Source organism: Thermothelomyces heterothallicus (assembly GCF_042370625.1).
Source record: "Thermothelomyces heterothallicus CBS 202.75 unplaced genomic scaffold P884_scaffold_16, whole genome shotgun sequence".
Classification (NCBI taxonomy): domain Eukaryota; kingdom Fungi; phylum Ascomycota; class Sordariomycetes; order Sordariales; family Chaetomiaceae; genus Thermothelomyces; species Thermothelomyces heterothallicus.
The window spans coordinates 109964-124827 of NW_027192577.1; the positions used below are offsets into that span (position 1 = coordinate 109964).

General features: G+C 42.6%; 2 protein-coding genes across 2 annotated transcripts; both read right to left on the reverse strand.

The window, feature by feature from the left end:
- Nucleotides 1-772: 772 nt before the first annotated feature.
- On the reverse strand, nucleotides 773-2303 carry P884DRAFT_245806 (kinase-like domain-containing protein). Its single transcript, XM_069440444.1, has 3 exons — nucleotides 1816-2303; nucleotides 1475-1743; nucleotides 773-1416 (listed from the first exon to the last, which is right to left on the reverse strand). The coding sequence occupies exons 1-3, from the start codon at nucleotides 2115-2117 to the stop codon at nucleotides 848-850; spliced, it is 1140 nt and encodes a 379-aa protein (XP_069296320.1). The 5' UTR covers nucleotides 2118-2303; the 3' UTR covers nucleotides 773-847.
- Nucleotides 2304-2437: 134 nt separating this feature from the next.
- P884DRAFT_261101 (kinase-like domain-containing protein) lies at nucleotides 2438-3109 on the reverse strand. The gene has a single exon (XM_069441524.1). It carries the CDS (start codon nucleotides 3048-3050, stop codon nucleotides 2472-2474), a length of 579 nt encoding a protein of 192 aa, XP_069296321.1. The 5' UTR covers nucleotides 3051-3109; the 3' UTR covers nucleotides 2438-2471.
- Nucleotides 3110-14864: the final 11755 nt, after the last annotated feature.

A 14864-nucleotide genomic window follows, 5' to 3' on the forward strand; every position in this document is an offset into this window, starting at 1 on the left:
CAGGAACGGCGAGACGCATCCTCGTGAATGATTGCCGACTCGACCGCTGCAGTGGACCATTCAATGTTCCCATAACGTAATTTGTCGTTTCCAGAAGCTTGGCGGCCCCTGGCCGGGACCAAGATTAACCCGAGCCATGCTTCCTTGGGGGCGATTGGGACTCGCGCGGGTGCTTTGTCGCGGGCGCAGACCGTTCGTTGTCGTGATGGATACGTGTGGTGTTAAGTTGCAAAGGCACCCCCAAGCCAACTGCAACAGTCTGGTGGATCGAGTTCAGTTACGGGACGTATGCTGCGGAATAGGTACCCAGTGGTTGGGGCTGACTAATTAGTTCAGTACTCCGTACGGAGTACCACACCTGTCTCCCGACAGGTGGGGCCAAAACCCCTGGACGCCTAAATACGGCCAGATAGGTACACGTCTAAATACATGTCCAATTTTACTAGTCAACTCCCTATACTCAAAGATATAACTACTATTACAAGCCTAATTTAACCATTTTTCAATATATAATATCTCTAACTAATTAAATCTAAGAAATACCTAATATATAGGCTATTAAATAGCTTTCTACTATTTAAACTTACTATTAAACTAGCTACTTATCTTATAAAAAGAAGCCTAAGATATAATATATAGCTTAATTATTTAAGACTAAAAAGAACTAGGTTACTTAGTACTTAAAGCCTTTAAAGAATATTAAGATTTTAATTATTTGTAGTAATATAATCAAAAGACTTTAATTACTTTAAATAATAAAAATTTTACCTTTAAAGAATATATATTAGACTAGGGCTAGAAGCTCTATATTATAGGCCTAGGCTTTACCTAGGCCTACCCCTTAGAACTATAACACTGCCTTCTTAAACCAAGGATGCTCTAAAGCCTCCCTTGCGGTTATCCTTCTGTTCGGATCCAGATTCGCCATCTTGCCTACCAAGTCGCGGAAATCCGGCTCCACACCATGCCAAAGGGCGAAGGGCTGCCTAGGTTTGTCGGCGTTAAAGTCGCCAGTCAGGGCAATCAGCCGCTCGAAGAAGGGGTTGTCCTCCCCGATATGACCAAGTAGGCCCTGAAACCCAGCCTCGTCGGCAAAGTACGAGATGTGACGCCGGAGAATGTGCCACCAAGCCATATCGCTCTTTAGCTCCTCGTCACTCACGCGGAAGACCATCTCATTGCTCATGACGTAGATAGCCATGATGGCGAACGAGTAGATGTCGGATGGAGTATTTTGCTTGGCCCGCGCCCAGGACTCGGGGCTACGCCAGAGCTCGTTGCCGCAGAGACAGCCTTTTATGCTCTTGCCCGGGCCAAGGAGTACAGAATCCTCTAGGTCCGAGATACGCACTTGGGTGATGCGGATATCTGGGCCGGTCGTGTCGTAGTCCAGGAGGATGTTGTTCGGCTTGATGTCTGCCAAAGTCAGCACCTGTACAGCTGGGGTCTAGGGGTTAGTAGGGTGTTTGAAGACCTGTGTGGATAATGCCTCTATCATGTAATTCGGCAAGTCCGAGGAGGGCACTTTTTAGGATATGCCTCCGTGTCTGCTTTGACAAGGCCTGCTGGGAGAGATGGAGGAGGTCGCCTGGGAGGAAGCCATAGACAAACATCTCGTCGTCGCGAATGGTATCAACCAGCACCCTGATGTGTGGACATGGGGCAAGGGGGGTCTGCAGGGACAGTTGATAGTCGAACTCCCCTTTGATCATGTCCTTCAGGATGAACTGTTTCCCTTCGGAACTGTCGGCGAAGGTGTCGGTCAGTTTCCTTTTCCTGCTCACCGCCTGGCGCGCGCAAGGCAAAAGAACACACCTGGCGCGGTACACACACAACAGGGGCTTTCGGCGCTCTGATAGAATCTCCTCAACTTTGTATATCCTTCCTGAATCGCCACGAATCGTCGAGTTCACTAGGAAGGGCTCGGAGCGCCTGGTTCTTGACGAACCCATGGTATGCTGGTTGCGGTATTGCCAAAATTGGGGTAACGATGGTCCGGGGAGATGATTCCAGAATGGGGAAATTGGGTAAGCAGGTCGCCGGACGCTTTGCGAAGCCACTGTTCTTGGCCATAGGAGGGAGTGTCGAAAGGCGAAGGCTAGCATAGAGCTAGCCATGGTCGAGATCGGTCCTGCTTGGACGCTCGAATGTTGGTGATGATGCGCAGACCGCGTTTTTTGACTTGCTGTGACAGCGTTATAGCGGGGTGGGGTCGCGTCACTCTTCCTTGTTCGTTGGTTCTTTAGGCCACCTGCCGCCGAGCTGAAGCAAGCGAGCGCATCCACAGACGCACGCGACTCTGGAAGAAAGTATCCCGGTGAAAAGTTGAGATGCGGCAGTGGGCAATCTAATAGTGACAAGCTCTAGGGTCCAACGTGTGAAGGGAGGGTAGGAGTTGAAACCAGGGACTGGTTTACCCCTGTTGCAAACCAGAAGTCCTTACCTCACAATCTACCAATTTTGTGCACTAATTAAATCCGAGCTCCTCCTCGGCGAAGAAGGCCTCTGATGATCTCACGAGCCTCCGGATCATCTACCTTGGCCACATCGACCGTCTCTCCCTTCCGTTGTCTCTCTTTCAGACCCACGTCATCGCCAGCCATATCCTCATGTGGCATCTTGCCAGTATACAAGTGCCAGATGCTCAGACCGAGGCCATAAAGGTCATCCTCGATTGTAGGTGGTGCCGGGTCCCTTCTCATCCGTTCCGCCCTCAAAAACCTATTTGGAGACTCGTAATGCCAGGTTGAATTCCCCTCCCAGACGCTCTCGTCCTCGTCCACGTACCGCCCCTCGGCGAAATCACAAAGCCGGAGTTTTCCTTGGTTGTCGAGAAGCATGTTCTCCAGCTTCACGTCTCCGTGCACGATGCGTTTGGCATGCAAGCGCTGCACGAGCCGAATCATCTGGTGCATGATGTCATGGCGTCGAGATGGCGGCAGGACCGGGGCCAAGGGCGGGGCCGGGCCCGTTGGAACGGTGATCGGAGTTGCGAGATCCATCAGGAAGCCCATGAAATCAATTTTGCCGTCGGATACTGACTTGAGCATCACTCTTCCCCGGACCGGAATTGCGCAATCGCCAGCCGCCTTCTGGAGTTCGTATTCTCGAGGCTCAGCTCTGGCCTTGTAGACTATGCCGGGGTGCCCTTTGACTCTGTAGAGCATGCTGTTCCCTGTGATCGAGAGTTCAGGCGTCTCGACTTCGATCGTGCTCCTGTCGACGTCTGGTGGAACTAGTGGCCATCGCTTGTCCTCGGGCACGGCCATGTTCATTAGCCAGAATTGAGGCTTTGACCGATGACGAACTTGTTACAGCCAGTTGAGTGTAGGTTCGAAGAACATGAAGTGGAAGTGTTGAATTGAAGTGATGAAGTGTTGAAGACTGGTTGAACAAAGGAAAGAGGGCGCCAGAGCCTAGTTATGATTATATTATATAATTATACGTAGACCCCCAAACGGCCTGTCTAGGCCCTAGATGCCTAGTCAGGTAATTGGTCCGCTTTGTATACTATACTCAGTGACCCAGACCCGTATTGCCAAGACTCGAAATAATGCAATAAAACCTACATAAGACGTAATAGGAGTGATACAGAGGAAAGCTAATTATTACTTAGTTCTAGGTTCGTAGGTCGGTTTGTATAGGGATTAAGGTTTATATTGCTCGCTACAAATTTTAGGGATAGCAGGGGGCTACTATTATAAAACAGGTCTAATACCAACTAGTATAACCTTATAAGTGATAAAGTAGGCCTAACATACTAAGTATATTATATATAGGAATACTATAGTTAGCTATAACAAGCAGGCCTACTAACGTACAGCCAAACCTTAGAAGCTTCACCATATAACGTCAATAGTACCAGCCACTACTAGAGCTAGAAATAGATACAAGCTAGGCTGATTAGGGAGAAGGGACGTTTCTTAGATCCCCCCCCCCAAAAAAAAATAAAAAAAGGGAAAGGGGGTGAGATTGTTACAGCATATAGCTATCAGTAGGTCAGATCCGACTAACCTACCAATAGGGATAAGCCAGGGGTCATAGACATATATTTAGATAACATCCCTAAGTGCCTCTAGCACTTGGAAGAATCAACGTATCTTATCACCACTTCTATAGACCATACTAGTTAGTCTAGGAGTACCACCTATGGCGCGAATACCGCTATAGTATCATATCTTATAGCTAGTCCGAGCTATAGTCATTTATAGCCATTAAGCTATAGTAAGTGGTACCTACTACCGGTTCGAATTTACGATCTTCGTTACTATTTATATTTGAACGCTATAGGAGACTATTTGCCTAAGTTAAGTAATTATACCCTTCTACTCTAAGTAGACGCCTAAATGGTTAAAAATAATAATAATAATAATACTATTAAGAACCGATAAATGAGTCTAAACTATAGTAAGTATATTAGACCTATTACTTTGTCGTTAGGAATGCCTACTAGCGTTAGGTTTAGAAGCTCTCTCTAATAGACCTTTGACTCCTTAAGCTAGTAATATCTCTCGAGGAGGCCGATAGCTACTTAGTATATATCTAGGATTTTCACGACTACATAATAGACGAGGATTACCTAGAATCGTAGACTCTTAACGACTATACCCTAAGAGGGCTTATTAGGTACTTTGTAAGACTCCTTCCCTAGCTCTTAAACGAAGCTCTTATTCTACTATTACTACCTATAGCAAGAACTATACCAGAAGTATAAGTTTAAGAGGAAGGCTAGTATAGGGGACCTTTAGAGACCCTAAAAATGCTAAGTCCTAAAGACCTAGTATAATAATTTACTATACTACTAGAAACCGCCTTATAAAGGATAACTCTGCCTATAGGCCTACTAGATCTGCTAGAGACCCTAAGGCCTAAGCTAAACCTAGTAAGTCTAAGTAGATAGGGTGATTAGATACTAAGTAGACCTATTAGGGCTATTTAGTCTATAATTATAACTAATATACCGAGGGAACTTCTAGAAAGGGAAGAATCCTAGTAGGGGTTATTATAAAACCTCTGGCCGATAGTCCAACCAATAGAAGGATTACTAATAATAATACCGATACTAGTAGGGGATAACCTTATAAGGGGATATATACCTTTCTTATTACTAGACCTAATAGAGGAAGTGATTATAAGACTACTCTAGAAGGTAATAGTTAGACTTCTTTAGAGCGCTATAACTAACTAAGTAGATATTAGTTCCCTTTAGCTATAGCTAGTATATATAGCGCTATAACTAGTAATAGACTAAGCCTAGAAGATTACTAATATTGGCCTACTTTAGCTAGATACCGACTAAAAGATCATAAATGGCTAGTTAATCTTCTATTATAAAAAGATCTATTGCTATACTAATACTAATCTCTAGATCGAATGTATCTATAATATGGTTAGAGGAAATGTTTCTAAGGAGCTTCTCCTATAAAATAACCTATAGGTATTATTCTATAGGTTAGCCTTATAATGATACGAGTAATAATTATCGCTAACTAAGAAGGAGACCCTATACCTAAGTATAGAGATATAGCTCTAAAGGATTAAGGAATGATTTAGTATCTAGTTTAACTAAATAGGTCAATAACTAGTTTAGAATAGCTATACCAAGGATAACCTAGCCTTAGGTAAATCTATCTATAAATTCGCTATAGATCTCTTCTACTATACCCAAGTCTAGGGAGATAAAACGAACTATTAGCTCCTAACTAGACTCTGGTTAGCGATGACTCCCTTACTCTGTAAGCTCTGCCCTAAGCTATGCAAGATAGATACCATTGACTAGTACCTCCTCTATACCTCTAAAAAATAGGAAGCTCTTTTAAAGGAACTTAGAGCCAAAAAGAGGTTAAGGAAGGTAGCTATATTTAATGTCAATAATACCTTAGATAGGACTAGTAGTAGTAATAGCGATAATATAGACAAGGAATAAGCTAATTAGTTATATATAGACCCCTAAAGGAGTAGCTAAGGCTAGTGGTACTAGACCGACCATTATAGGCAAAGGGAGGAATAGAAATATAGATATCCTTAGTAAGGGGAGCGATTCTAAAGCTATAACTAGGAGTCTCGACCAAAGGAATGTAATAACCAAGTTAGAAATAGCAACCTATAGGGCATTAGAGCCTAGGAAAAGGGTAGATATAGCGAACGGAATCCCTACTTTAGACGGTTCTACTACTATAGTCAAAAATATATTAATAAAGATAGTATATACTACTACTATAACACGGTAATAGTATTAGGAGAGGATGAAAAAGCTAAAGCCAAATATAAAGAACTTAAGGCTACCGGTTACCTTCTAATTAGTAACTATAAGTTAGAAACCAAAGGGGACGCTAGCAAAGGAGAGGTATATTTCCTTGCCCCTGTCACGGAAAACTGCCACTAGAAGGACGATAACAAGTATAATCTTTATAGTTAGGTCTTTATAAGTCAAGGAAAGCTATACTATCATTTGTGCTAGGATTGTAGAAGGAAGCTACGCCTACCTAAACTACTAACGGAAGAGCTTCCCTAGGTAGAACGAGAATTTACGGAAACCGCGACTACGTCGTCAGGTACTATTATACCACTAGAACCGTCCGTAGAAGTACTATAGGAAACTACCCTACTTTCTTTCGAACCTAGCCAAGTCGTTAAAGCAAACCCGAGCACGGAAATACCTTTTTGCCAGATAAGAAAGACGTCTTACCTTTATATTCTGGTCTAAGCTAACCTAGGAGACTAAACCATAGACATTTGTTTCGATATAGGTAATTTAACTAACCTAGTTAATCGGATATAGATTTCCTGATAGGCAAAGAACCCCTAATAGATCAAAGGCAAATCTTATACTCTTAAAGGAGTCAATTTAAGGACTACGATTAGCGAGTAGGTCAAGTTTGACTTCTATATCCTAGGAGAGGCTAGGAATATGCCAATTGATAGATATATCTATATTATAGCCGATGTCATTAACGAACTTGCTCTAAAGATACTACTAGGTATTGACTTTATAATTGCTTATAGTGTTAAGATTAACTTTGTCAAGGGCATCTATACCTCTAGATCATTGGCTAATATAAAGGTCTATAGGGATATTATAAAAAAGAACCCTAAGCCTATCTCTTAGAAAGTCACTGCCACCTAGTATACTATTATACCTATATAATCTACCTAGCTACTCGAGATATACTTCATTCTATTACCTAATAACCTCCTAGAGGATAAGTACTTCTATTTTACTACTAGCTAAGAAGGAATCTAGGACACTATAATTACCTAGTATACCCCTAGGGTAGTAATCATCCGAAATGATACTAATACCCCTATAATTATCTGAAAAGGGGATAAGGTTAGCTATCTATCAGAATACTTAGGAGAAGACACCGCTATATAGATTAGCGTAACGGATATAGAAGATATATAGGCCGAGGTTTAGGACGGAATCACCAAGTAAGAGGTAAAGAAAAGGCTAGAAGAAGCCTAGTACGTATACTACTAGGAAAAGGCTAATGGTGACTAGGAACTTCTACTAAACGTAATAAGCTTTTATACCCTATTATATAGCATTGAGAAACCTAACGACATCCTAGCTATTAAAAGCAAGGATAGCGTTAGTATTATTAACGTAAACCCTAAATTTACACTTAAGGTAAAGGAACTTCTAGATAAATACAACCTCTACTAGGACAGGGGAATCGTACCGATGCTAGAACACTAGAAGATACGAATCAATCTAGTTAACAGATGGTAAAAGCAAGTCTATATGGTCAGACTATACCTAATAGGGCTTAAAGACCGTAAAGCCCTTGATAAGCATTATAACTAACTCTAGGTATCTAGGAGATTCACTTTTATAGATAAACCTACCCTAATTATATGCCTAGCCTTTATTATATAGAGGAAAGTTTCCAAAAAGCCTAAGGTAGAGGTTAAGAAAAGCCGAAGTATAGTTAACCTATAACTGTTAAATGTAATCACGGTCCTAGATATTTATCCCCTGCCTGACTAGGATGACATTATAGCCGCTATAGTCGGTAATAAGTTCTTTATAGCCTTAGATGCTTTAGGATTTTTCTACTAGCTACGTATAGTTAAGGAGTATAGTAACTATATAGTCGTTATAAGCTACTATAGCCTAGAAAAATTAAACGTAGTACTTATAGGTTTCAAGAATATACCAGCCTTTATATAATGCTATATAGATAGACTTTTCCTAAAATACTACTATTTTGTCAGGGTATATATTAATAATATTATTATCTTTAGCAAAACCAAGGAAGAATACCTTAAATACCTATATATCATTTACAAAATCCTTAATAAGGCCTATATATATATTAGCATACCTAAATCATTTATAGGCTACCTAGCTATAAGGCTCCTTAGGTATATTATAAATGGCAAAGGCATCACTAAAACCGATGACTACATTGCCGCTTTCAAGAAACTAAAGTTCCTAGATATACTTAACGGTCTAGAGCACTACCTTAGAATGGCTAGATAGCTTAGGAAGGGCATTCTATAGTTCGATGCAAAAGTAAGGCCACTTTAGGTACAGAAGACGGCGCTAATGGCCGTAGTATAGAAAGAAGGAAAGCTTGAGCCTAGGAAAGCTAAAAGGGCCCGGAAAGTAGTTACTTCTACTGTTAAGTTTACCCTAACTAAGGAAGAACTTAAATCCTTTAGGTTACTTTAGGAACACTTATATAACTAGGAGTTTCTCTACCACCACCGCCTAGAAAGACTACTATTCCTTAAGTTAGATGCCTACCGTGACGGCTATAGCGTTATCGCTTTCTAACATAAGGGCGACTAGGATAGTAAGAAAATCCCTAGAAGGGATATCCCCTCGAGTAAAGTATAGCCTATCTTGTTTATATTAAGGGCGACTACTAACGTGGAAAAGCGCTATAGATCTATAGAGGCAGAAATTGCTATACTTGTCTAGGTAATTAAGAAACTCTAGAAGATAGTATAATTAAATAGGTACCTAGTTAATGTCCTTACTAACTATATACTAACGAAAGGGATTATAAAGTATATATCCCTAATTATAATAGATCTAGCTAAGGCTAACCTTAAACTAGCTAATGCTACTAACTATCTATCTAGATTTAACCTTAATATCTTTTATATTCTAGGAACCCTAAATATAATACCTGATATATTATTAAGGTTACCTACCTAGGAATAAGAAGACCTAAAGGTTAAAGATAGCCTGACCGACGAGCTTAGGAATATCTAGAGCGATTACTAGGATACTAAGGCCTTTATAGTAGATATAACTGTTATAGAACTAGTGCTTAGTGACGAATTTAGGGCTAGAATTATCGCTAGCTATCCTAAGGACTAGAAGTACGGACCTATCTATTAAGCTCTCCGCGAAAACAAGAAAAACTCGGTTAGAAATGACTATACTAGAGCTAGAAAACGTAAACGGCCAAAGCTACCTATAGGACCGTTCGAACTTACAAACGGACTGCTTTTCTATATAGATTTCGATAGCACTAGAAGACTTTACCTCCTAGAAAACTACATCAACCAAATCCTTTAGATGGTTTATAACGATATATACTATTTTAGTAAAAACAAGATAATAAATAAGCTTATAGCTATTTATTTCCGTAGGAAGGCCTAGAAGGTTTTAAAGTTCGTATAGCACTATAAGGTATATTAGGTAAACTCGACCGATTATAACCTACTACCAGGGGAACTCTAGCTAATTTATACCTAGCTAATACCATTCTATATAATAGCTATAGACTTCATTACCAACTTGCCACTAGCGTTAACCACCGGTACCCTATAGTTACTCGAAGGCTATACCTTAGTAGATATACTCTATACCGTAATATATAAGTTTAGTAAGAAGAAGCTTCTCGTAGCTAGTCGCTAGACATATATAGCCAAGGAATAGGTAATAGTTCTTCTAAGGACCTAGATATTTACCGACTAGGGAATACTAGCTTAAATCATTAGTAATCGCGACCCCAAGTTTATATCCGACTTATAGAAGGAAATATTTGTATTATTAGGAACCAAGCTATTATTTTCTACGGCCTACTATCCTTAGACCGATAGGCAGTCCGAACGGACGAACCAGACCGTGGAAATCGCCTTACGGATAAACTTTATAGTTAATTCCGACTATTTATAGGTTAAAGTCCTACTAGCCTTATAGCACTACCTTAATAATATATTGGTTACTAGCATTAGGAGGTCCCTAAATGAACTAGTATATAGGTTTAAACCGTACTTAGTACTAGATATCCTAAGTAAGAAAACCGCTAGAACTAGTAGGTATAAGGCCTTAGAAATCCTATATAAGCAATACTAGGCCAAAGCTAGTGAAATGATTGATCAGGCTATAGCACTAGCCAAACTACGGTATAACTAGAGATATATACCTACCGAATTCGAAGTTAGGGATACCGTTTGACTACGGCTATACAAGGGATACTATTTACCTGGTAAACCTAATAGGAAATGGTTAGCCTAGAGAGTAGGACCATTTAAAATCAAGCGAAGGGTAGGAAAACTAGCTTATAAGTTAGATTTTCCTAAATCCTAGAAGGTCTATCTAGTCGTATCTGTTACTTAACTCTACCATGTTAAATAAGGTCCCGATCCGTTCAAAAGAACTATACTACCGCTATAGCTAATCTTGGTCGATAGTAAGGAATACTAGAGGATCGAGAAGATTGTCAACCACTGTATATATAGAAAAAAGCGCCTAAGGGTTAAATACCTGGTTTACTAGCTTGGATTTGATATAAAAGACGATTAGTGGCTCCCTTAGAGTAAACTAGAGGCTACTTCTAGCGAATTGATCTAGGAATATATAAGCCGCTATTAGGTTTAACCACTACCTAGAAAGAAACGAGGCCGACCCCTAAAGTAGAAGGCTTCTAGCCAGACCTAGGGCGTCGTACCTGGCTAGAAGAAGCCAAATAATACCTAGAGATATATACCTTTAATAGGCTACCCTAAATCTGTTTTAACACTAGAAAACCTATTACTATTCCCTATACCGTTGTCTTTGTTACTGCTTTTATTCCAAACTCTACTATTTACTATATATAGGCTACTTCAAACCGCGTATCTAGCTTAGTTAGCTACCAAACAACCTGACTATTTAGTAAATAGGGCTAAATAGCCTATCTATTTAATGTAGTAGGGCTAAATACTAATAGCTTAAGCCTTCTTTCATCCTATCTTTAAAAGCCCTGCCTAAAAACTATTATTATTATTATTATTATTAGTCCTACGCCACTATACCAATAAGCATACCAGAGCCTCTCTAGTTATATATAAAGGAAACCATACCTAATAGGCCAGATAAAAACCTCTGTCCCTCCTTTAACGCCCAATCTAGAATACTAATACACTATAAAGAAAAGGAGAAGTGGCTAGAACAGCCCTAAAGAGGCCTTCCCTCCTAGTCTAGCCTCCTTACGAGGCGGTATTCCGGGAGCCTCCCTAGGTCCATCAGCTACTATAGAACCCTCCTTGCCAAACGATAGTTATAGGCCCCTATACCCCGTAAAACGAGGTCTAGGTCCCTTTATAACTGTATTTCCTAGGGTTCCCACGTTCGGCTTCTTGGTAGGTTCGGGCACTATATAACTAGGTGCTCTATAGTCTCCCTCCCCTAGCTACAGGCATAGTAGGGGGTACTAACCCCTAGGACTTAAACCCTAAAAAGGAAGTCACTAAGGCTAATAGCCCCTATATAGGCCTATACTAGTAGGGAGCTCTAGGCCTTCGTTAGGCCCTAGTGCCTTTATAGGCCCTCCCCTGTAAAAACTAGACACGGAGGGTCCTTGTTAGATACGCGCTATATCCTCCTACCGGCTTGGTCGGCCCTCTAACAGTTGCTCTAGCTAGCTACCACGGCCAGTTCCGTAGCCTATAGCCTTCCTTATAGGGTCTATAGGGGGGGTTGACCCCCTCTATAGCCCTCCTAAACCTACTACTAGACTGTCGACCTTGTTACCTCTAGGGCTATAGGCTTTGGCTCCTAGCCCCTTGCCCCGGTCCTTCTCTTCCGGAACCTCTGGCTTAGCCTATTACAGGCCTGTTAGATAAGAGCCCTCGTAGGGACCCGGGAGGCCCCTAGGCCTGCCCCGGTCTATAGGAGTGGCTAGTCGAGTTTAGCTTTGAAGTTGGCTAGCCTCTTGTTAAGATAGAGGTTAAGGGGTAGTACCTAGGCCTCTGTTTTAAGGTAGTAGATAGGGGTAGCCTTATAGGCCCTAGTAACTACCTAAAGGGCCTTATATTAAGCCTTTGATAGTTCCCTAATAGGGCCTTCCAGCTTACCCCCTAGCTTGGTAGGCTTATAGAAGTTTAAGGCCCTGTAAGTTAGGGCGCTATAGATATACTTAGTATAGACCTTACAGGCCTATAGTAGGCTAGGGCCCTAGGTCTTTGTAGCAAGCCTAGTTAGGGTAAACTCCTAGGTTTCTAGCTTCTTAGCTACCTTTATATAATAGGGGCCCTATTATAGCCTCTAGTCTAGCCAGACCCCTAGGAATCTAGCTGACTTCGAAGGGGCTATAGTAGTAGTACCCCCTCTAGGCCGTAGGAGCTCTAGTAGTCGCGACTACTGTTTCCGGCCCCTATTGAAGTAGATAAGTTCGTACTTTTCCGGGGCAAAGGCTATACCCTAGGTCTTTACCTACTATAGGTAGGCCTCCTAAGCCCTCTATAGCTAGCCGTTATAGGCCTCCTTAGCCCTCCTAAAGGCTAGAAGGTTAGTATTATTGGCAAAGCCTACCAAACTAACTACAGGGCTAGCCTAGTAAATAGCCTAGTAGAGGGAGGCTATATAGAGGATAAATAGTATAAGGGAGAGGGGTAACCCCTAGGGGACCCTAGCCTTTACTACTATATCTTCTGTTTTCTAGCTATCGAAGTAAAGGATAGCTACCCTATCCTATAGCTACTCCCTAACCTAGACCATTAGCTACTTCGGGAAGCCCTGGCTCTATAGAGTGGCTAGTAGTTAGGTATGGTTAATAGTATCGAAAGCCCCTAAGATATCGAGCTATAGGAGGGAGGTAGCTACCTTATACCTCTAAGCCTCCTAAACCTAGGCTATAACAAGCCGAATAGCTAGTTCGGTAGACCTATATTCCTGGTTGCCTATCTACTCGGCCGGGAGAAGCCTATAGGCCTCTACGACAGCCGTTACCTTCTAGGCTACTATAGCCTCTAGTACCTTGCCTACCGTTGGCAGGAGCGTTATAGGCCTATAGCTACCTAGGGTGAAGTAGGCCTATAGGGGTTTGCTAGGCTTACGGAGGACTACTGTCTTGGCCCTTTTAAACCGGGCTAGGAAACAGCCAAGCCGTAAGCTCTCTAAGGCTAATATAGCTAGTATCTGGTAGAGCGGCTACCTATAGGCCTTTAGGAGGCCTATAGGGAGGAGGTCCTCCCCCGGGGCCTTCTACGGGGCTGCTCTAGCTAGTACTACCCTGACATCGCCTACTATAACCTTCTAGCTCATTTCGAACTTCGGCTCCTAGTGGTCGTTCAGATCTAGGTCGTTAATATCTGACAGGTCTGCTTCCGGGTTTAGGAAGAACTTATTGGCTAGTGCCCTAGCCTTCTATTAGTAGGTTATAAGCCCTCCTTCGAAGGCCGGGAGCTTCGGGGGGTCGACCGGTAGGTGGCTTTATAGCCTTACCTACCGCTCTAGCCTCTATAGCAGGTCTGGCCGGTTAGTTACCTCCTATAGTGTAGCTCTCTAGCTCTTAGTCTTTACGGCTATAATAGTCTTAGCCTGGTCCTATAGGGCCTGCCAAAGTGCCTCCTATATATAGGGGTTTAGGGTGCCCCTATAGGCCCTCTCTACCTCCTTAGCCCTCTTCTAGGCCTCCCGAACCTCCTTCGTCCACTATCGAGCTCGTTTGCCACCTGTACTAGCCTTCTTTGCTAGAGCCGAGACCGTAGCTATCTCCTCGAGGGCCTCTATAAGCCTGTCAAAGGCCTATAGAAGCTCCTCCGGGCCCTAGAAGACGGGCCCGGCCGGGGCTAATACCTACCTACCAAGCCAGAGTAGGAGGTAGGCTGCCTCGGCCTATGCGACTTCCTCGTCTAGGCTCTTCTAGTCTTACCCTTTACTAGCCGGTATAGGCCCGTTAGTCCCCTAGAGGGAGACGTTTAGGGCCTATAGGTAGTGGTCGGATTTCTTACGTTCCGCGATATCTCTATAGGTCGTTTCTAGCCTAGCCGAGGCCTAGAATAGGTCTATCGTAGAAGGCCGGCTACGTTAGTCCCCTTAGGGGGCCCTAGTAACCTGGCTATATGGCGTTCGTAGGTCGAGGTCTTACTAGTCTATAAGGCTAAAGAGGTCCCTAGCCCCCGGGCTAAGCCTGTCAAATAGGTCCTAGACCGGGTAGTAAAGGTTAAAGTTGCCTATAAGAACTAGGGGGTAGGTTAGCCTAGGTAGGGCTGGTAGGTCCTATAAGAGGGCCTATTTGCCCTTGCTATTATAGACTAACTAAAGTTCGAACCCCTTCTCTCCTAGGGTTAAAAAGGTTACCCTATACTAGTTCTCCTCTGCCGAGTAGTCCTACTAGCTGACTAGGAACCGTTTAGCTACTAGAATAGCTGCCTTGCCTTTAGGCTTATAAACTAGGTGGTATTTCAAGGCCTAGGGGTAGTATATTAACCCTATAAACTAGTTAATCTACGGTTCCTAGATAGCTAGTAGGTTGTATTTAGCCTCCTCTAGTAGGACCTCGAGGGCCTGTTTATTACCTTAGGTGTTCTACTAGAGGATCTTAATTTGTATTCGAGGTAGCCGGAGCAGAGGACGGGGGTACGGTAGTAGTAGGCTTAATAGCTATCGCCCTATAGGAGGGGGCTCTAGGCCGTAG

Bases quoted from the DNA above. Each gene is read 5' to 3' on its own strand.
- P884DRAFT_245806 (XM_069440444.1), bottom strand. From the start codon at position 2,117: ATGGCTAGCTCTATGCTAGCCTTCGCCTTTCGACACTCCCTCCTATGG. The intron at 1,744-1,815 runs GTGTGTTCTTTT...CTTCGCCGACAG, and splicing joins TTGTGTGTGTACCGCGCCAG to TTCCGAAGGGAAACAGTTCA. The intron at 1,417-1,474 runs GTCTTCAAACAC...TGACTTTGGCAG, and splicing joins TAGAGGCATTATCCACACAG to ACATCAAGCCGAACAACATC.
- P884DRAFT_261101 (XM_069441524.1), bottom strand. From the start codon at position 3,050: ATGCTCAAGTCAGTATCCGACGGCAAAATTGATTTCATGGGCTTCCTG.